This window comes from Oryza glaberrima, chromosome 9, assembly GCF_000147395.1.
Source record: "Oryza glaberrima chromosome 9, OglaRS2, whole genome shotgun sequence".
Classification (NCBI taxonomy): Eukaryota; Viridiplantae; Streptophyta; class Magnoliopsida; order Poales; family Poaceae; genus Oryza; species Oryza glaberrima.
In genome coordinates this window covers 13,066,516-13,086,169 of record NC_068334.1, presented here as the reverse complement: position 1 = coordinate 13,086,169, position 19,654 = coordinate 13,066,516, and the positions used below count along the sequence as shown (strand labels likewise).

At 46.2% G+C, this 19,654-nt stretch overlaps 3 protein-coding genes across 4 annotated transcripts; 2 read left to right on the top strand and 1 right to left on the bottom strand.

The window, feature by feature from the left end:
• The first annotated feature begins 2,684 nt into the window (after nucleotides 1–2,684).
• LOC127784835 (protein TIFY 6b) lies at nucleotides 2,685–6,979 on the top strand. Its single transcript, XM_052312230.1, has 7 exons — nucleotides 2,685–2,946; nucleotides 3,457–3,659; nucleotides 3,780–4,051; nucleotides 4,158–4,242; nucleotides 4,340–4,700; nucleotides 4,810–4,867; nucleotides 6,393–6,979. Exons 1-7 carry the CDS (start codon nucleotides 2,871–2,873, stop codon nucleotides 6,586–6,588), a joined length of 1,251 nt encoding a protein of 416 aa, XP_052168190.1. The 5' UTR covers nucleotides 2,685–2,870; the 3' UTR covers nucleotides 6,589–6,979.
• Nucleotides 6,980–9,294: 2,315 nt separating this feature from the next.
• Nucleotides 9,295–12,062, top strand: LOC127785293 (TPR repeat-containing thioredoxin TDX). 2 transcript variants are annotated; one of them, XM_052312728.1, is made up of 9 exons: nucleotides 9,295–9,464; nucleotides 9,752–9,862; nucleotides 9,965–10,052; nucleotides 10,199–10,279; nucleotides 10,371–10,435; nucleotides 10,536–10,676; nucleotides 10,802–10,915; nucleotides 11,145–11,175; nucleotides 11,387–12,062. In XM_052312728.1, exons 2-9 carry the CDS (start codon nucleotides 9,761–9,763, stop codon nucleotides 11,716–11,718), a joined length of 954 nt encoding a protein of 317 aa, XP_052168688.1. In that variant the 5' UTR covers nucleotides 9,295–9,464; nucleotides 9,752–9,760; the 3' UTR covers nucleotides 11,719–12,062. The 2 variants fall into 2 exon arrangements, with proteins under 2 accessions (XP_052168688.1, XP_052168687.1); XM_052312727.1 differs by having other exon boundaries at nucleotides 9,749–9,862; nucleotides 11,387–12,060.
• A 115-nt stretch (nucleotides 12,063–12,177) lies between these two features.
• Nucleotides 12,178–16,109, bottom strand: LOC127785292 (ABC transporter G family member STR-like). Its single transcript, XM_052312726.1, has 4 exons — nucleotides 15,588–16,109; nucleotides 15,032–15,211; nucleotides 14,521–14,789; nucleotides 12,178–14,098 (listed from the first exon to the last, which is right to left on the bottom strand). Exons 1-4 carry the CDS (start codon nucleotides 16,107–16,109, stop codon nucleotides 12,445–12,447), a joined length of 2,625 nt encoding a protein of 874 aa, XP_052168686.1. The 3' UTR covers nucleotides 12,178–12,444.
• Nucleotides 16,110–19,654: the final 3,545 nt, after the last annotated feature.

The window sequence follows — 19,654 nt, the reverse complement described above, 5'->3', positions numbered from 1 at the left end:
TCTCTTTTAACAAAGCTATAGCTACGGCCATCAAGACCATGCTCCTAATCCAACAGAGGATCGCCACGTTCCTCCAGACAGATCTGCATCATGTAGTAATGAAGTACATAACCTTGTTTATTTAAGTTCAAACCTATTGTGATGACCACCCTGCACGCTAATATTTAAGTCAGCAAACCTAATACGGAGTATATTACTACTACATATTATTGCTCCAAGCTAATAAGATATATAGTTAATTAGCTCTACATGATTTGTACTTTAAATTAACCTTTCAGTTATATAAATATGTAGCAGTAGGAGTATATTTCTAATTTATGATCATGGTATGCAGAAGGAATCATGAAATCCTAGAAGAAGTGGCACAGTCTCACAAGTTTGACATGGCAAACTGTGCATTTTTCTTTTTAAAATAAAGCCTAGCTATTTACAGTTGTACTTAACCCCTAAAGTATTTTTAGCTTATTATTTTAAAAAACACAAATATTAGAGAAGAACTTAATATCAAATAATTAAAAGAGATGCGGCTTTGAATCAAGGTCGTACGTATAGCCTACCGTTTTACGGAGCTAGCCAGAATAGCTCTAGCCCTGTGCGTTTCTCTTTTTTTTAAGCTTATTTTACACTCCGGATTACTAAAATAATTAACTTGTTTACAATTGTAACGAAACATACATGATTCAAATCTGCACAATTGTTGCGGCATTGCTATTCGAAAGCACAAGTAAAAAGAAAGTACTGTATCAAACAATTATATCGTTGTTACCTATGCACATGCAATTGGAATATGTTCTACTCCCTTCATCCCATAAAAAAAAACAACCTAGTAACATATATGATACATTCTTGTATATGAATCTGGAATACATATGTTCATATTCATAATGTTAGAATATATCATATTCAATATTAGATTTGTATTTTATGGGACGGAAGGAGTATGTCAGTAGTGTTTCCTGTCATGTAGTTATATACTAAATATTTTGATCATGAATAAATCGAATGGAAATTGATATATAATTTTGTTACTGGTTGAAATATGCAGGGGTACTATTTTTAGAGCCTTTGGCCCATAGGCTATGGGCACGGTAACAATATCACGTCCACGAGAAGGCTGGACGCTCTAGATAAACGACATTCGGTTCTATTAAGGGGACGCTACGGAATTACCCTGTCCTGCTTATAGAAATAAAAATCCCATACCCTGGTGTTTACATAAAAGAATATCATTATGTTTTTGCGGGGAATAAAAAATATTATTTGTTTTGCTCAGATTTAAAAAAATCGGAAACTTTCACATAATGTCAAAAAATAATAAATATATTATAAGCCTTCGATTCTATATATTTCAACGCTGCCGTGCTACTCCGACTTTTCCCTATTTTATACTCCATCATTCATAGGTGGTATAAATGTCCTTTCAGCTAAATAAATAAAAACATTTCTTTTTATAGTACCTTAGTATCTAATACTCCATCAATTTTAAAGTTTGATACTCCTCTATTTCGTATTATAAGTTGTTCGATCGTTCCTTAGTCAAACTTATTTAAGTTTGATAAAGTTTATAAAAAAAATTCTATAAAAGAAAAAAAAATAAAATAAAAAAAATTAAAGTTAAATTTAATAAAAACTAATTTAGTATCATAAATGTTGCTAATTTTTTCTATAAACCTAATCAAACATAAAGTACTTTGAGTAAGTAAAAAAATGAACGACGATAGTATGAAACGGAGGGATTAACTTCCAATTAGATAGAATAGGTTGAGAGAATACGTAGGTGGAGAAAATAACAGTCGTATTTAGTTTAGATAAGAGGGTAGATAAAGAAAAAAATTAGTAAATGACACATGTTGCTATATTTTTAAACGGATAAAGTGATATCCAATACTAGAAAACAAAGCACATAAATGATCTACTCGCAACCAATAAATGAATTGAATGAATATGAAATATACAAAAGAAAGCAACGAATAAATTAATACTAAAACGTCGTGCGTGCGCACATGCCACATGGTGATGGCGAGAAAACATTAACAAAACCCCAACCCAGCACGCCACCCCACTAAAGTCCAACCCTCGTGACGCAAATTCTATTCCCATTTTAATAAATTATTATTTAATTTAATTAATTAATTATTACTTCTAATTTTCTTTCTTTTCTCCCTCGTTTTCTTTTTCTCACCGCGTCCAATCCTACACACTCCCCCCCCCCCCCTCACAACGTTTTCCGCCCACGTGGGCCCCACCGACACGTGGGTCCCACCGTCACAGGCTAGTATACCCACACTAGTAGTACTCCCTCCGACGGTAGCTAGCCATACCCCCGCGCAATTCCGGCTCGTGTGCGCGAAGGGGGGGACACGTGTCGCGCCTCGGCAACCTCGGGATCCGCGTCTAGCGCGGGGGAGGCGGCGGCCCGGTCACGGACAGGTGGGCCCCTCCACGCGCTGTAGCCCACGTCGTCAGTGACTTCGCGTAGCGATAGACCGGGTGGACTTGGTTCGTATACTCGGCCACGTGGGGGGAGGGCGACCGGCCCGAGCCGGTCACCCGCGGTGTGGGCCCCACCCACCCCCTCCCTCTGTTAATAATTATTACCAATCCGGATTAGATTAAGCGAAAACCGCGTGATTAACTTAAACAATTGATTAGCGCACGCATCCTAGTACAAAGAGAGAGAAGAAGAGCGAGTAGTGGTGGTAGTAGTAGAAGAAGCGTAGAGCGGTCAAGGCTGCGTCGTCGTCGTCGTCGTCGTCGTCACCGGCAGCGGAGGAGGAGGAGGAGAGAAGGTTCAGAGGAGGAGGAGGTAGCGAGGCACGAAGTAGCAGCATCTCATCTCATCTCTCCCTGGCTGGCTGGGGGGAAATTCGATGGAGAGGGACTTCCTGGGCGCGATCGGGAAGGACGAGGAGCAGCGGAGGCATGCGGAGGAGAGGAAGGAATCAGGTTAGCTTTTCTCGCGGGAATTCGCTCGCCTTCCCTGTTTCGGGGCGATTTGGCGCGCCGCGGCGGGGGGAATCTTGAGGAGGGGTGGGTGAGTTCGGCGAGCTAACTGCTGGATGTGGCCATGGCCGCCATGGCTCGTGAGGCGGAGAAGAAAAGCGACATCCTCCTCTTCCATGGATTTTGTGTTGGATTTTCTTTTCTTTGTTTTTCTTTTGGGGGGAAAGGAAAGGTGGTCGCGTTTGGTATGGCGGCCTAATTGCTTTCGATGGCTCACTTTGCCGTGTACGCTCGATTCGGGGCGAAGAAATTCAGCGAGGATTTCTCTCCGGGGGAGAAAGCCGGCCGAATCTTTCTGCCGCTCGCGCGTGTCGCTAGTCGATTTCGAGTAGTCGCTGCTTCTGAAACGATTGGGATGCTTAACGGATTCTTGGTTGATTGATTCGTATATATATATATATGAGCTGGGCGGATGAGTATTCGATTGAGTGTGTGTGCGTGCGCAATTTTCAGATTACTTTGGAGCAGGAGGAGGAGCGGCAGCGGCGGCGATGGATTGGTCGTTCGCGAGCAGGGCCGCGTTGATGTCGTTCAGGTCGTCGTCGTCGTCGGCAGCGGCGGCGGCGAGGGAGGAGACGAGGGAGCTCGCGTTCCCACACTTCTCGGCGTTAGACGGCGCCAAGATGCAGCAGGCCTCGCACGTCCTCGCAAGACAGGTGGCTTGCGCTGTTCTTCTTCTTCTTGATTTTGTTCTTGCTCACTTGCTGCTTGTGAATTTCTGTTTGATATTGATATCCTAATTAATTAGTTTGTGGATATGTGGATGTTTTTTGCAGAAATCGTTTGGTGCCGAGAGCCACGGCATCCCGCAGTACGCCGCCGCCGCCGCCGTGCACGGCGCTCACCGTGGCCAGCCACCGCATGTTCTGAATGGGGCTAGAGTGATTCCGGCCTCGTCGCCGTTCAACCCGAACAATCCGATGTTCAGGGTTCAGAGCTCGCCCAACCTCCCGAATGCCGTCGGCGCCGGTGGTGGCGCGTTCAAGCAGCCGCCTTTCGCCATGGGCAATGCGGTTGCCGGATCTACGGTCGGTGTGTACGGAACAAGGTAGCTAATCCGCTCTGTTATCGAGCACAAGGTTTGTGACTTTTGTGAGAGTGGAAATGAAAGATGAAATTGGACTGAAATATATAGCTTGTCTTGCTTTGTATAGGGACATGCCGAAGGCGAAGGCGGCGCAATTGACCATCTTTTATGCTGGTTCTGTAAATGTATTCAACAACGTCTCGCCGGAGAAGGTATGATTTCATTGTGACAGATGGTGCATCTTTGTGCTGTACTATGGATGATTATTACCAATTGACATGTTTTAATAGCTGTTTCTCAATGTTGCAGGCTCAGGAACTCATGTTCTTAGCTAGCAGAGGATCTCTTCCAAGTGCGCCGACTACCGTTGCTCGTATGCCAGAGGCACATGTCTTTGCCCCAGCAAAAGTCACTGTACCTGAGGTTTCGCCTACAAAACCGATGATGCTTCAGAAACCGCAGCTTGTTTCGTCTCCCGTGCCAGCCATTTCCAAACCGATCTCCGTTGTGTCACAAGCTACAAGTCTTCCACGGAGTGCCTCAAGCTCTAATGTCGACTCCAACATGACAAAATCTTCTGGTCCATTGGTTGTTCCTCCCACAAGTTTGCCTCCTCCGGCCCAGCCTGAGACACTAGCCACTACCACTGCTGCAGCTATTATGCCGAGAGGTATGCCTATTAATTGCTTGCATGAATTGTATTGTGATGTTATGATAGTAGTTAGAACTTCAGATGAATTGTTACAGTGTATGATTTATTTCTCTTTTTTTCATTGCAGCTGTCCCTCAAGCGCGGAAGGCATCCCTTGCCCGATTCTTGGAGAAGCGAAAGGAAAGGTAGAGATCATATATTTAAGGGACAATTGCTCATTTGACCCTGTTTCGAAGCCTAACTACCAATCCGACCCTACATTTTTTAGTTTGCTAATTTGACCCCGCTTTTCAAAATTGAGCATGCCGTTTGACCCAATTTACACTACGCCGTTAGGGTTTCACAAAAAGAAAAGAAAAAAAAAAGCATTTTACTATTCAAAGTGACCAAATTGCCCTCCATACATTTCACTTTCAACTCAATCTCACAAGTCATGAACTGCCCGACCCTCTCTCGTTCACATCTCGGCGGCGGCGCCGGCGCCAACGCGGTGAGCGAGCAGGAGGCAATGGCGGTGCGGGGAGGAGGTGCGGCAACGGTGCCGGTGCATGGAGGGAGGCGGCGGCAGGGGCGCCGGAGCGCGGAGAGGGGAGTGGCGCGAGGAGGCAGCTGGGGTGGCCGACGCGTGGAGGGAGGAGGGGGCGGCGGTGCGCCGGTGTGCGGAGGGAGGCGGCGGCGGCGGCGGTCGGCGCATGGAGGGAGGCGGCGGTGGGGGTGTCGGTACGCGGAGAGAGGAGCGGCGGCGGGGGCGGCGCGAGGAGGGAGGCCGTGGCAGCCGGCGCGGTGGTGGGAGGAGGCGACGGCGACGGTGTCGGAGCGCGGAGAGAGGAGCGGTGAGCGAGTGACGCGAGGAGGCAGCCAGGGCGGCCGGCACGTGGAGGGAGGAGTGGGCGGCAGTGCGCCAGCATGCGGAGGGAGGCGGGGCCGGTGGCGGCCGGCACGCGGAGGGAGGAGCGGCGGCGGGGGCGGCGCGAGGAGGGATGCCGTGGCAGCCGGCGCGGTGGTGGGAGGGGTGGTGGCGTTGCGCCGGTGTGCGGAGGGAGGCGGGGGCGGCGCCGGCACACGAAGGAGTGGTGACGAAACCTGCGCGCGGAGGGAGGCGTGGGCGGCACCGGTGCCGGTGCGCGGGGGAGCGGCGAATGTTGCCTGTGGCGTCGGTGGCGGTTGCTATTTGATATTTTCTCTGTTGGATTTGATCATAATCTGTGTTTTTACTTCATTGTATGTAATTTGGGATTCACAAAATAAGACAATATTCTGTCAATTTTTTTAAAAAATTTATGCCAAATTTTATTTGCCTTATTTTGTCAAAAACCGTCAAATGAAAGACAAATTAGTTAAACTGATCCAAAATTTTCAAATTAAAAAATTGAAGCTAAATTTGTTAAACTTGTCTCAAATGTAAAAGATACATCAAATTCGTTATAAATATGTCAAAACGTCCAAATATATCGTTTTGATATAACAGGGTCAAATAAACAAGGCCAAAAGGGGCTATTTACCCCTTAGTTAACACCATTAACTCGATTTGACGGAGTAGGGTCAGCCTTTATCTTCGATTTTGAAAAACAGGGTCAAATAAGCAAACTGAAAAAAATAACGTCAAATTGGTTTCTCCTAACACTTAATTGTGATTTTATCGTATTTGAGTACAGCAACTCAATTAATTTATGCTCAGAAACTGATCTTCATCCCCATGCTCTGTTTCAGAGTGACGACCGTGGCGCCATACCCATTGGCCAAGAGCCCGCTAGAGAGCAGCGACACAATGGGGAGTGCCAATGACAACAAGTCATCTTGCACGGACATTGCCCTCTCAAGCAACCGCGACGAATCATTGTCATTAGGCCAGCCAAGGACCATCAGCTTCTGCGAGGAGTCCCCCAGTACAAAGCTACAAATCTGATCTGGGTGATTGCCCAGTGTCCATAGATTCGGCCATTCTGATTGATGCAAAAGACATAAAGAATCTTGTGCATTCAAGCGGGGAGGAGGGCTTGGGAAGAGGCATAATATATAGTATGTTATTGATGGTGTTCTTGTTCTTGTTTATGATGTGTTTTCACATGGTTAATTCGCTTAATGCTGGTCTAGCTGGTGCAAACCCCCCAACTAACAAGAGAGCTGCCACTTGCAGACTCTTGAGTATTTTTTGTTGGCCTTGCGCCATTGTATTGCAGAAAGAAATATGCCAAAATTTAGCAGTACCAAAATTATAGGCTTACAAAAACTGTACTATTCTTGTTTCTTGTATGAACTTACAAGCTGCAGAATGCAAGAACAGATGCTGCATACTACTACTTTGTTCATGTTCTTTTTTTTTTTTACATCACTGAGCATGTTTGTGCTTGCAAGATGATCATCTTTTTTCTATGGTAAACATATCACATGGAATCCTCATTTGTCTTCATTTCATTAGAGAGATGACCATACTCTCTCTGGATATGTAGTGATTGGGTACTTCTTACTCGATTATATAAGAGGTTGATCAAGTGCCTTTACTTAACACTAATTGCAAACAAACTCTCAGGTAAGATAATGTCTTTTTTCCCCAGTTTTTCTTTGAGAGAAGTTGGCAGTCTGCATTCTGTAACTCGGCAACTTCTTGAGGAATAAGTTCACTTTAGGTCCCTCAAGTTGTTGCCGAGTCCGAAATTCATCCCTTGAGTGCAAAACCGGGTAGAACGCATCCTTCAACTTACAAAACCGTGCAAACGAGGTCCCTCGGTAGTATTGTGCCTGGTTTTGGCTGATGTGGCGCCTACGTGGCTGCTTTGACTAGGTCTTCATCCCACGTGGCATCCAGTGGCGCTTATGTGGTAATTTAATTTAAAAAAATATAAAACCGTGGGACCCACATGCCAGTTTCACACACCAAATAATAAAAATGGTGGGACCCACGCGGGTCCCACATGTCATCCTTAATCCTCTCTCTTCTCTCCCCTGCTCTGCAGTCTGCAAGACAAGGCCGGAGCGATGGCGCGCGAAGTCGGCGGGGCGACGGTGGCCCGAGCGGCAGCGCGCGAAGCCGGCGAGGTGGCGGCGGAGAACCCGCGGGAGTCGAGGTCGTCCGAGGAAGCAGTGGCGACGGCGGCCGGAGCGGCGGCGGGTGGGCGAAGTGGTGGCGGAGAGCCCCCGGGAGTCAAGGTCGTGGGTGGGGGAGGGGGCGGGCGGAGCAGCGGCGGCCTTGGGGGCCGGTGCGTGGGCGCCGGAGTGGCGGCGGCCTTGGGGAACAGCGCTTGGGAGCCGGGGTGGAGGCGGCCTTGGGCACTGGCGCCGGCGCGGAAGCCGACCTCGGGCGCGGTCACCGGCGCGGCGACCTTGGGGGCCGGCGCGTGGGCGCCGGAGTGGCGGCCTCCCTCCTCCCGGGCAATGCGCCTTGCTGCCTCGCGCCCAAGCCAGATGACGCCTCGATCTCCCGTGAGCCAGGGCGTGCATTGGGCGTTGCCAAACCTACAAATTTTGTTCTTTGGAGTTCAGTTTTCCCTTAAATTTTGGCAAACCTACAAATTTTGTTCTTTGTCCTCAGGAAAGCTTGAAGCTTCATTGATAAAAAAAAGAGAAATATTTTTTGCATGATGCGAAAGTACTTGTTCTGATTCTTGTAGAATCTGATATAATCATTGGCTTTGCAGGTAGAAACAAGACAGAGTTGTTGTGCTTCTCCTTGCAGGGAGTGATTAATTAGGGTTGTTAATGCCATGAACCAGTTCGTCCCTGATTGGAACACCACCAGCATGGGAGATGGCTTTGCGCCATTAGGGTTCGTGCGTTTCTTAGATCGAAGCTGGAGATCTTTCCATGGATTGGAGGCGATCAGATGAGTGATTCTTTGGTTATTGTTGTTGTTGCAGCGAAGACGACGGGCTCGTTGAGCTGCTCTGGTGCAATGGCCACGTCGTCATGCAGAGTCAGGCGCCGCGGAAGCCGCCGAGGCCGGAGAGGACGGCGACGACGGCGGCGGTGACGGCGGCCGGTGGCGATGGCAGAGGATGAGTCGGCGTCGTGGTTTCAGTACCTGGAGGAGATGCTCCCGCCAACGCCCTTCTCCACAACGCCAGCAGTCGCGGCCGTCTGCGCTCTATGGCCCCGCGCGTCGCCCGCTTCTGCCGACCGCCGCTCGCCCCGCTCCATTAGCCGGAGAGAGAGAATGGATCGAGGGAGAGGATAGAGAGTAGAGAGAGGAGCGAGGATGACAGGTGGGGCCCACATGGGCCCCACCATTTTTTATTATTTTGTGTGTGGAACTGACATGTGGGTCCCACAGGTTTTATTATTTTTTCAAATTAAATTGCCACGTAAGTGCCACGTCATATTAAGACCGAGTCAAACTAGCCACGTAGGCGCCACGTCAGCTAAAACCGCCCTCAAAACCGCTGAGGGATGTCATCTGCACCGGTTTTGATAGTTGAGGGACCCATTATATCTGGTTTTTCGGTTGAGGGGCGAAAATCGGATTTGTTGACAAGTTAAGGGACCTCAAATGAACTTACTCCACTTCTTGAGAGGAAGAAAGAAGAATATCTTGGCGTCAGTCTGGAGTGGGCTTTCCAAGCCTGGCCCAAATAGGCCTAAGGCCCATTTCTACCTGAGAAGAGAGCCCAGTTCTCCGCTACAATTCCCCAAATTTCGACTGATCGAAACCCTAGCCCTAGGCCACCGGACGCGGCGACGCCGGCGAGCCCGCGACTGCGACCTTCGCCTCGACGACCGCTCATCGTCGCGCTTCAACTAGCCGGGGAAGGCAAGGCAGAGCAGCGGCAGCGGCAAGAAGACCGCAGCGTATGTCGATATCTTGCTTGTTTATGTGGGTACTAGGAATTTTTCAAGCTTCGATAGTTACCGTCTTACTGCCTTGGTGTTACTGTTGAAGATTTGCTTGCTGCTGCCCTAGATGAAACTAATTTTACATGCCATGGTGTCGATTCGGGCTAAGTTCATGGGCGATTACCGTTTTTAGTCGTTGGCTTTAGATGGGATTAGTGTGGTATTTTTAGTTTAGTTCGCTGCAAGTTGTCCAAATCTGACGAGTTATAGTGAAATCCCCTTCTTGTTTTTTTTGGCAGAAGGCGGTAGATATGGCGACGGCTGGGGCCAGCAGCTTTGAGGACGAGATCATGGAGTCTGACATTGAGTTGGAAGGTGAAGCTGTTGAGCCAGATAATGACCCTCCTCAGAAGGTCAGGGACTTGTGAAATGCAAACTGATTCGAGACTTTTTATGATGTGTGTTTGATGGTGGAAAGAATTGATGTTTTAATTCCATGACTTTTTCTGTTACAGATGGGAGATCCATCTGTTGAAGTCTCCGATGAGAAGCGTGACCAGGCGCAGCTGTGCAAAAACAAAGGCGTCGATGCATTTTCAGAAGGCAAGGTTTATTTGCCTGTTCTTATTGAAATCTCGCACTATAATAAAATGAATTGTGTAATTCTGTGCAATAAGGTGTGCAATAAGTTGGTCTTCCCTTTAAATCAGTATGGATTTGTGTATAAACAAAGCATTTCTCTATATCAGGTAAATTGGATGAAGCTATTGAGCATCTGACAGAGGCTATTGTACTGAATCCGACTTCAGCTATCGCCTATGCAACTAGGGGTACCATGACTCTCTCTATATATGGTCCTTCATTTCTCTATGTATCGTCCTCCGTTTGATGGAAACCAAATGTCACTCTTTTGCTATGCAGCTGTTATTTTTGTGAAGTCAAAGAAACCAAATGCAGCTATTCGTGATGCAGATGCAGCATTAAAGGTTTGAACATTTCATTAATAGTTCTGGATGATAAAACCCATTCTTGTTCAACTATATGATTATAAGCTAATGTAATTCCTGTCTGTTGTGCCACTCGCAGATTAATCCAGATTCTGCTAAAGGATATAAATCACGAGGGATGGCAAAAGCTATGCTTGGGAAATGGGAAGAGGCTGCTCAGGACCTTCGCATGGCAGCAAAATTGGATTATGATGAAGAGATTGGAGCAGAACTTAAGAAGGTTATACAACTAATTACTACTAACATAGCTTACCATGAATAATAGTTAGATTAGGAAAAAGAAACACTGCCTCCTCTATTTAAAGAAACACAGCTATGTCAGAGACACTCATTCCCATTCTACAGGTTGAACCCAATGTACTCAAAATTGAGGAGCACAGGAAAAAATATGAAAGATTACGTAAAGAGAGGGACATTAAGAAAGCTGAAATGGAAAAACAGCGTAAACATGCAGAGGAGGTAATTAATTTTCCTAAGGCTGTTTGTCAAATATCTTCAGTCTCAGACAATCGCAGATAAAAGTAGAAGCTCCAACAAATCTGATCTGTATGTTTTTAACTTCTATATCAATTTTAAGGATGAAACTCCTTTGGTTCCATTAAACATTGCATATTTGCCATATCATCCATTTTAATCCTGTAAGGACCCATGACACTAATAATGTTTCTCTATACATTTTTACGTGCAGGTCTCTGCTGCTTCTGCTGCTCTGAAGGATGGTAAGGCTTATTTTCATGCTTATTTGTTCAGTTCTCCCAATACTCTCACTTATATAATAATATTGGATGGAGGCATTTACAAAGTTATGACTTCTTCAAAAACCTTAAGATGTTTTTCTACATTTCTTTGAGAACTTGTTTAGAAAATTATGTGCGTTTTTAATTTACTTTGACTGAAATTTGTTTCGTTTGTATTGTGCATTTTTATCAGGTGATGTGATCGCTATCCACTCATCCAGTGAGCTGGACACAAAGCTGAAGGCAGCCTCAAGCCTGTCTAGGCTTGTGGTTCTCTATTTCACTGCAGCATGGTGTGGGCCATGTCGTTTTATTGGACCTGTTTGCAAAAGCTTAGCTGAAAAGCACCGGAATGTTGTTTTCCTTAAGGTGGACATCGATGAACTAAACAGTGTCGCATATCGCTGGAACGTCTCCAGTGTTCCATCATTCTTCTTTGTGAGGAATGGAAAGGAGATCGATAAAGTTGTTGGTGCTGACCAGAATGGCCTTGAGAGGAAAGTTGCTCAGCATGGATCATCCTAAACTGTGAGCAGTCCTGTTACTTGTCTTACTTCTATGCTGTATGTTTTATGACGTGGAATAAGTGCTTATGGATAAAAGTTGACATACACATCGAGAACTTTTTAGCTGTTCTGTGTACTTTCTGTGTTGCTCTATGCCTTGCTGGAGGCTGGATATATTTTGATGATCGTTGCAAATAACTTCAGCAATCTTATGTTGGCCCAAAAACTAATATTGGTTTTACTGGAAATTTACTGATGCTACTGTGGGTCAGGTACTCAGGTTCATGCAGATGCTGCCACATTGCCTTTTCATTGGCACTTCGTATAAATCCGGCCTTGTATATCTCTACCCTTGTGATTATGAAGTTAGTTTAGGTTCCTTTTGTGTTTCCTAATATAAATATACTTTCTCTTGCACAAATTTTATCATATTGTCTGATGATTGATTCACATATCATCAACTCTTCTGTTTGACAAGCATTTGCAGCATGCATGTGCTTTTGTTTTCCTTGATGCACTTTTACCTCAATAGAAAATACAATTTGTTGTAGCCTAGCAAGTAGAAACAGATAACTGAATCAGTTAAAACAAATTTATTATTGATTTTCTCTCCCCAAAAAAATCCTTTTGAAGAACATAGGTTTACGTTATGACTTCTTGCAAACAAAGATTACAAATGCACCAAACACATATACTCCACATATGCCATATATATATAATACATTTCCTGCATCCTAATAGTAATTCACTTCCTCTCATTCTTGGAGTAGAACCTCAAGACAACATAGAAGAGGAGGCGATAGAGGACACCCCATGCAAGAAGGATGGCAACATCAACCCAGATGCTGTCAATGGTGATGTCCAGCGTGGAGAGCACGTCCTGCCCCATCACCGGGCACGCCGCGTCGCTGGCGTTGAGCTCCCGCCGGAGGCCGCTGGGCTTGAACCCCCCGAGTGGCCCCGGCGAGAGGTCGGCGCGGTCGCCGGCGTAGCACCGGCCCCCCTTGAACTCGCTCACCAGCAGCGCCTCGAACGGGTACTTGATCGCGGAGGCGTAGTGCAGCCACCTCCATCCCACCGGGATGAGCGTCCGCTTGAGGAAGAAGCCGCAGGTGAGGAAGAAGAGCGCCGTCGTCGCGATGACGACGGCGTAGCCGGTGATGTAGCTGGGGACGAGCGCCGAGACGAGCATGACGTAGGCGTTGGTGGTGATGAGGGAGGCGAAGAGGATGACCCAGAAGTGGAGCAGGCTGCTCTCCATCCGGAGCATCAGCTTGGTGATCACGGCGAAGGTGAGCCCCTGCACGGCGAAGAAGGGGAGGTAGACGACGAGGGAGGCGACGACGTAGGACGACGCCCTGTAGGCGTTGTGCGACCGCTCCCGGATGAAGATGAACCGCTCCTGGATGAAGGTCGGCACGGCGTCGTTGGAGGAGAAGAAGACGAGGCAGACGGCGAAGATGTAGAAGTTGAGCAGCCGGTTCACCGTCGGGACGTCGCCGGTGCCGAGGCGGCGGAACATGGTGGAGAGGATGACCGCCATCGCCGCGAGCACCACCTCCCTGGAGAGGAACAGCTCCGGCGTGCGCACCACGTTGAGCACCGTGCGCCACGACAGCACCGCCACCTCCCGCGGCCACGGGTTGGCGAACTTGGGACGATGGCCGCCGTTGTAGTCCTCTTCCGGCGCGTCCAGCGGTGGCTCCAGGTCAAGCTCGTACTCGTGGTACGTCGGCTCCTCCGGCTTGAACACCGGCACATGTGGAGACGGAGGCAGAGGAGGCCGCCGCTGTGGGTTGTTCTGCGGCGTTGGCGTCATTGTCACGGCGCGGCCACGCTGGAAGCTCGACACCGGCGTTCTCGCCGGTGTCCATGTCGGCCGCCGGTGCGGCGTGCTCCCGGTGACGCCATGGTAGACCCAGACCGAGAAATCCTTGTAGAACTGTGACGCTAGCCTCGGCTGGTACCCCGAAGCTGGACCGCCGGCGTGCATCGGCGTCTGCGACTTCCTCTCGAGCGAATTATCAAAATCCTCATCGTCGTCATCGCCGCCGCCGTCGACATTGTACGACGACTCGAAGTTGGAGAAGGTGTTGCCATTGGCGGCGCCGCTGTTGAGGGAGAACTGGTTGCTCTTGAGTTGGATCTGCCTGAACTGCACCGACTTCTGGTGCGGCGTTCTTGGTGTTCTTGGCACCGGAGTTTTCGCGGCGCCGTCGGGTTTCGTGCCGTCCCTCTGGTAGGCAACCAGAGGCTCAAGCCCCGATGTTGATTCATCGTACTCCTTGATGACATCCAGGAGATACTCAATGCTGTTCTCACCATCCGGCACCGGCCTGCCAAATCCAGCCAGGTGTGTTGGCAGTGTGCTTGGGCTTCCTAGGTAGATCAACCTTCCCCTGGATGAATCAATGACAGTATTTTTAAATTGAACAAAAATGGAATTTTGGAAGCAAAAGACAATTCTAGACCTTGGCAGATACTTCCTCCGGTCATTCAGACAAGATTTGGTTAAACTTTACACTAACAATTTGGAGTACTATCTATAACTCGTTTCGTTTCAGTCTATAAGATGTTTTAACTTTGGTGAAAGTCAAATTGCTTTAAGTTTGACCAAGTTTATAGACGAATATAGTAATATTTACATTACCAAATTAATTTTATTAAATTAATAATTAAGTATATTTTAATAATAAATTTATCATGAGTAAAAAATATTACTATTTTTTTCTATAAACTTAATCAAACTTGAAGCAGTTTGACTTTAACCAAAGTCAAAACATCTTATAACCTGAAACGGAGGGAGTAATAGTTTTGTCACCTTGCGAGGATGACAAGCCTGTCAAGAAGCATCTGGATCCTGAAAGATGGCTGGTGAATCGTCATGAGCACAATGCTCCCTCCTCTGGCGATGTCCTTCACCTTCTCCACCACGCTGTGCGCGCTGGTGGAGTCGAGACCTGAGGTCGGCTCGTCGAGGAAGAGGAGGGAAGGTTTGTGGATGATGTCTATGCCGATCGACACCCTCCGGCGTTCCCCACCGGAGACTCCTCGGGTCCCTTCATCCCCAATGTACGTGTGAGCCGTTGTCTGCAATTTGGCACACAGATTGTCAGTAAAAATGAGCAAGCTGCTAACCTAGCTTGTAGAGTATAACCAGCTACAATTCTGTCGATATTATATGTTTAATGGTCAGATTAGAGAGAATTTTACGGTTCTAAGGATACCGTATTTTTTTAATGTAAAATTTGGTATCTCTCGGTATTAAATTGGACATGGTACATTCTCAAGTATCGGAAAATTGCTCTATCGGATTAATTTGATTGACTTACCTGCAAACCAAGCTGATCGATGAGCTCCCAGACTCGCTTGAGCTTCTCAGCTCTGGAGAGTGATGGGGGCAGCCTCACTTCAGCTGCGAAAGTGAGCGTCTCCAGCACCGTCAGCATCGGGAACAACTGATCATCTTGCATCACGTAGGATGAAATCTGCTTCATGTAGCTCGTCGTGACCTAAATTAACAACAAGAACAAGAGATCATCTTAATTGTGTACTTGATTATGCAGAAGAACGAGAGAACTGTATACTCTCTTCGTTTCAAGTTACAAGACGATTTGACTTAGGTCAAAGTTAAACTAATTTTTAACTAAGTTTATAAACAAATATAGTAATATTTATAATACCGAATTAGTTTCATTAAATCAATAATTGAATATATTTTCATAATAAATTTGTCTAAGGTTGAAAATGTTAATATTTTTTCTCTAAACTTAGTTAAATTTAAAGCAGTTTGGTTTTAACCAAAGTTAAAACGTCTTATAACATGAAACGGAAACGGAGGAAGTAGGTTAATTTTATGGGTGTTTGATGATCATCGATTCATCTTACAGCTCGGCCGTCGATGCGGACGGAGCCCTCGAGGCTGCCCTTGGCGATCCGGCCGGCGAGGGCGTCGAGGAAGGTGGACTTGCCGGCGCCGCTGGGGCCGAGGATCGCCGTCACCTGCCCGCGGGGGGCCTCGCCGGAGATGTCGTTGAGCAGGTACACCTCCTTCTTCACCTTCACCCCCTCCTTCTTCTGCTTCTTCACCACGCTGTACGACAGGTTCTTGAACTCCAGCCCTTGCCTGCTGGCCACCGCCGCCTTCACGCCGCCGCCGCCGCGACGGCCGCCGCGGGCGGCGTCCGTCGCGTCCAGGAGGCTCTCCAGGCTCTCCTTCCTCTCCGTCGTCGTCGGCGGCGGCCGGCGGGTGGTGGTGGTGGTGGTGGCCGCGGCAGGCTCGCCGGCTCTCTCTGTCCGGTGAGTTCGGGTGGCCGGCTCGCCGGCGGCGGCCCTCTCGGCGCGGTGGCGGTGGGCGGCGGCTGGCTCGCCGGCCCTGGCCATCTCACGGCGGCGCTGCTGCTGCTGCATTGTTGTGTTAGCCTTCTAGCTAGCCTGCATTGCTCCATTGGTGTGTAACTCCATTTTATAGTTGCTGCATAACCAAAAAAAAAAAAGAAGAAAGAAATCGTTTTCTTATTGCGAGGGGAAAAAAAACAGAAGGGTTCTTCTACTGGAGAGAATTTTTCCAGAAAGAAAAGAATATATTTCTGAGTGTGCAATGCTGCGATGGAATGCGTCAATTCGGCCAAAATTGAGGTGATTTGTCTCTTGCCAAATGACTTTGGAGGCAATGCTTTGATTTGGCATTGGTTTCGCAGGAGGCGTTTTGTTGCATGCGTAGCACATAGCTGTGCGACGTTGAAGTAGAGGCAGACTTTCAGAGCAGCTCAAGTCACCCATGCAAGCTTGGCGTCTGGGCCAATAACTAATGGTTACTGTGTTAAGTTACAGCTTGTAGTTCTACCTAGTATCAGTGTAGAAATGGTTAGGTTAATTGGAGTCCATTAATTGGCACACTTGCCTGAGCCTGACAGTACAATGGCACTACACAAACGCATACGCTTGGGCTGTGATGGGCCAAAAGCTATTCTTGGGCCGATCTCGTGAGAGTAGGCCTTAACGGGCCGACTCATCGTGGATTGGGCCGTGACGCGACGAGACGTAGATTGTTCGGCCAAATCATTGTAAGCCATGGCCGGCATGTTTGCATTGCTTCCTTGTGGAATTTAGCGGCTGTTTTTTTTAATACAGAAATTTTGTTATGTTTGCAATGTCGAATCTCACTACGTTTGCAATAACAAGAAGAAGAAGGAGGATCTCTTGCCCAAGTGCTCATGTGTGTTTTCATCTTGTTTGTCTAGTTAGTCTAGTTTAAGTTGTTTGTGACACATACTTGCCTCACACCCGATTTATTTAGAAAAAAATAGAACCATGCTGTTATAATTTTACAAAATTTGAGATATGCCATACTGACCCACGTGTCATTGACTCATGTGGGTTCTACATGTCATTGAGATACCGATGGCATATATCAAACTTTGCAAAATTATAATGGCATGGTTCCAAATTACCCATTTATTTATAGTTAACGACACAACAGCTAGCCCTTGTAGCATAAAAAGTCTCATGTTATCTCAGTTTCTTGTTTGTAGACTACTTCGAGTTTGATTGGTTTATGGCCAAATTCAACCATTCCAAAAAATTGGGAATGGCCATATATTAACAATCTCTATTTGATCTGGAACCAAAAACAACAAAACTAGGCAATATTTACCATCTAATGCTGTATTTCTGTTGACCTGTATAGTTGAGAAATCATGCTTGATGGAGAAGGTGCTACCACCAATCTTTGTGTCATGATACCATCATAAGATGAGAGAAAGCAAAACGGTTGAAATCATTTCCTTGCACTTGAAATGCACCCTTTTATGCATGAATTGGAATGTGCCTGGATTTGACCTACAAAGTGTTAATTCATGCAGCACCAGGGCAGGCACCTTCATCCTGACAAAAGGGACTAACTTCATCTGCAACCATAACATGCTCTGGGCAATATCAGCACATCAAACTCTAGCCAAGTGCTTATCCTTAAATTCTTGAGCATACAAGGGCCCGACCGGGCCCGGGGCGGGTCGGCGATCGTCGAGTGCATGGTCCCGCGGGCCGCGCCGGATCGACACGACCACACGGCTGCGCCGGCCGGCGGAGTATCACCACAGAATTCATCTGCCTGCTGGTGTCCACTGAAAAGCGAAAACAACCTCAAAGAGCCTCAATCATACTAAAATTCATAAGCACACCTAGGGAGCTCCACTACAAGGGGTGTAGGGACAGCATCAGGTAATGCAGGGACAAGAAGGCAGCAGCAGCAGGCCACTGATTGGTGGCAAGTCGATCATTGCAAAAGGATCCTAGCTATAGCTAATCTTTGCTTTGCTTTTGATAATTAATTAATCAATTTGCTCCATGACTGACTGATCTGTCAGCTGTTAGTTGCTCTGAAGTGGTTTGGTAGTGTTAAGATCACTATTTTTCTAGCTTTCATATATGCAGCTAAGCCATAGCTAGCTTGCAATCTTCAGAGATGATCAGTTGGTGAGTCAACTTGACTAATGCAGAGACATTCCATGGGCAGTGTGACACTACATTCATCGATCTCCTGATCATTTGGTGAGATGATGCTGTTTATCCCTACACTTTGGAGGGCTCAAAGAATCCAGGTGTAATATAATGATGGTAGGAGGGGTCCATCGATGTACATTTTGCTGTTGGGGTGAACTTACTTTCAGAGGTGATATGGATAGCAATGTTTAGTATTTCTTTTTCGAGCTGAAGTGTGTTCTTGGCTCTTTTAGTTTGAGGAAGAGACAGCAGGCAGGCGTGCAGGACTCCACTGAAGATCACTGAAGAGTGCTGTTCCCATAATGAAAGTGTAAATTGTGTACTACAATGTCTGATCGATTCATGCTGTGGACAACATATGGCAGGATGGCAGAAGATGCTTTTTAGTACCTCCGTCCCAAAATAAGTGCAGTTTTGCATTATTCATCTTCAACGTTTGACCGTTCGTCTTATTTGAAAATTTTTTATGATTACTATTTTTATTGTTATTAGATGATAAAAGATAAATAGTACTTTATGTGTGACTAATTTTTTTAAAATTTTTCATAAATTTTTCAAATAAGACGGACGGTCAAACGTTGGACACGGATTTCGACGACTGCACTTATTTTGGGACGGAGGTAGTATCTTTTTTGCCTGACTAAATGCTACACCCTCCATAGTTTACAAGACGTTTTGACTTTGATCAAAATCAAACTGTTTCAAATTTAATTAAGCTTATAGGTAAATATAGTAATATTTGTAATACTAGATTAGTTTTATCAAATCAATAATAAAAATAAATTTTTCTTGAGTTGAAAATATTACTACTTTTTTTTTCTACAAGCTTGATTAAACTTAAAACAACTTGACTTTGATTAAAATCAAAATGTCTTATAACCTGAAAAAGGAGTAATTGGAAAATAATCTTAATAATTTTTTGCACGACCCTGAACAGATTTTTGCATGAGAATTGAACTTGGACGTCATTGTTAATCTTCAGTATTATCATTGTTTCTCCCATTTATGCCAGGCGCCGGTCAAAGTCAAACAACTCATACCAGTTCTCTCAAATGATGTCCTAACTAAAATATGAATGTGAAATCATGCTCGTATTAATCCGACAATGCATGTTTCGGCCATCTGAGTCTTTTTCGTAACCCTTGTTTATATACAAACGCATTATATATTTATATATGCAGTACTATGGGTGTGTACACGTGTATGTGTGTTACGTGGACATATGTACTATCGATATATGATCTGACTACCAACCCAGATGAACCTAGAACTAGCATATGACCTGTTCTAGCTAGCTCAGGCATAATTCCAAGTACTGCATTTATTTTTAAATATATGTGATTCTATTAATTTCTAGAAAAGAAAACTATGTAAGCATAATTTATTTTGCTAGCTATGGCTCTTGCTATATTACTATATGTATTTTAAGCATGATTTATATATCTACGTAA

What these genes read in the sequence shown, in the direction of transcription:
- LOC127784835 (XM_052312230.1), top strand. Translation starts at nt 2,871, where the DNA reads ATGGAGAGGGACTTCCTGGGCGCGATCGGGAAGGACGAGGAGCAGCGG. An exon ending in CGCACGTCCTCGCAAGACAG is followed by an intron (nt 3,660 to 3,779) that starts GTGGCTTGCGCT and finishes TGTTTTTTGCAG; the next exon opens with AAATCGTTTGGTGCCGAGAG. An exon ending in TGCAGCTATTATGCCGAGAG is followed by an intron (nt 4,701 to 4,809) that starts GTATGCCTATTA and finishes TTTTCATTGCAG; the next exon opens with CTGTCCCTCAAGCGCGGAAG.
- LOC127785293 (XM_052312728.1), top strand. Translation starts at nt 9,761, where the DNA reads ATGGCGACGGCTGGGGCCAGCAGCTTTGAGGACGAGATCATGGAGTCT. An exon ending in ATAATGACCCTCCTCAGAAG is followed by an intron (nt 9,863 to 9,964) that starts GTCAGGGACTTG and finishes TTTCTGTTACAG; the next exon opens with ATGGGAGATCCATCTGTTGA. An exon ending in TTGGAGCAGAACTTAAGAAG is followed by an intron (nt 10,677 to 10,801) that starts GTTATACAACTA and finishes CCCATTCTACAG; the next exon opens with GTTGAACCCAATGTACTCAA.
- LOC127785292 (XM_052312726.1), bottom strand. Translation starts at nt 16,109, where the DNA reads ATGCAGCAGCAGCAGCGCCGCCGTGAGATGGCCAGGGCCGGCGAGCCA. An exon ending in TCCGCATCGACGGCCGAGCT is followed by an intron (nt 15,212 to 15,587) that starts GTAAGATGAATC and finishes TTGTTAATTTAG; the next exon opens with GTCACGACGAGCTACATGAA. An exon ending in TCGATCAGCTTGGTTTGCAG is followed by an intron (nt 14,790 to 15,031) that starts GTAAGTCAATCA and finishes GCCAAATTGCAG; the next exon opens with ACAACGGCTCACACGTACAT.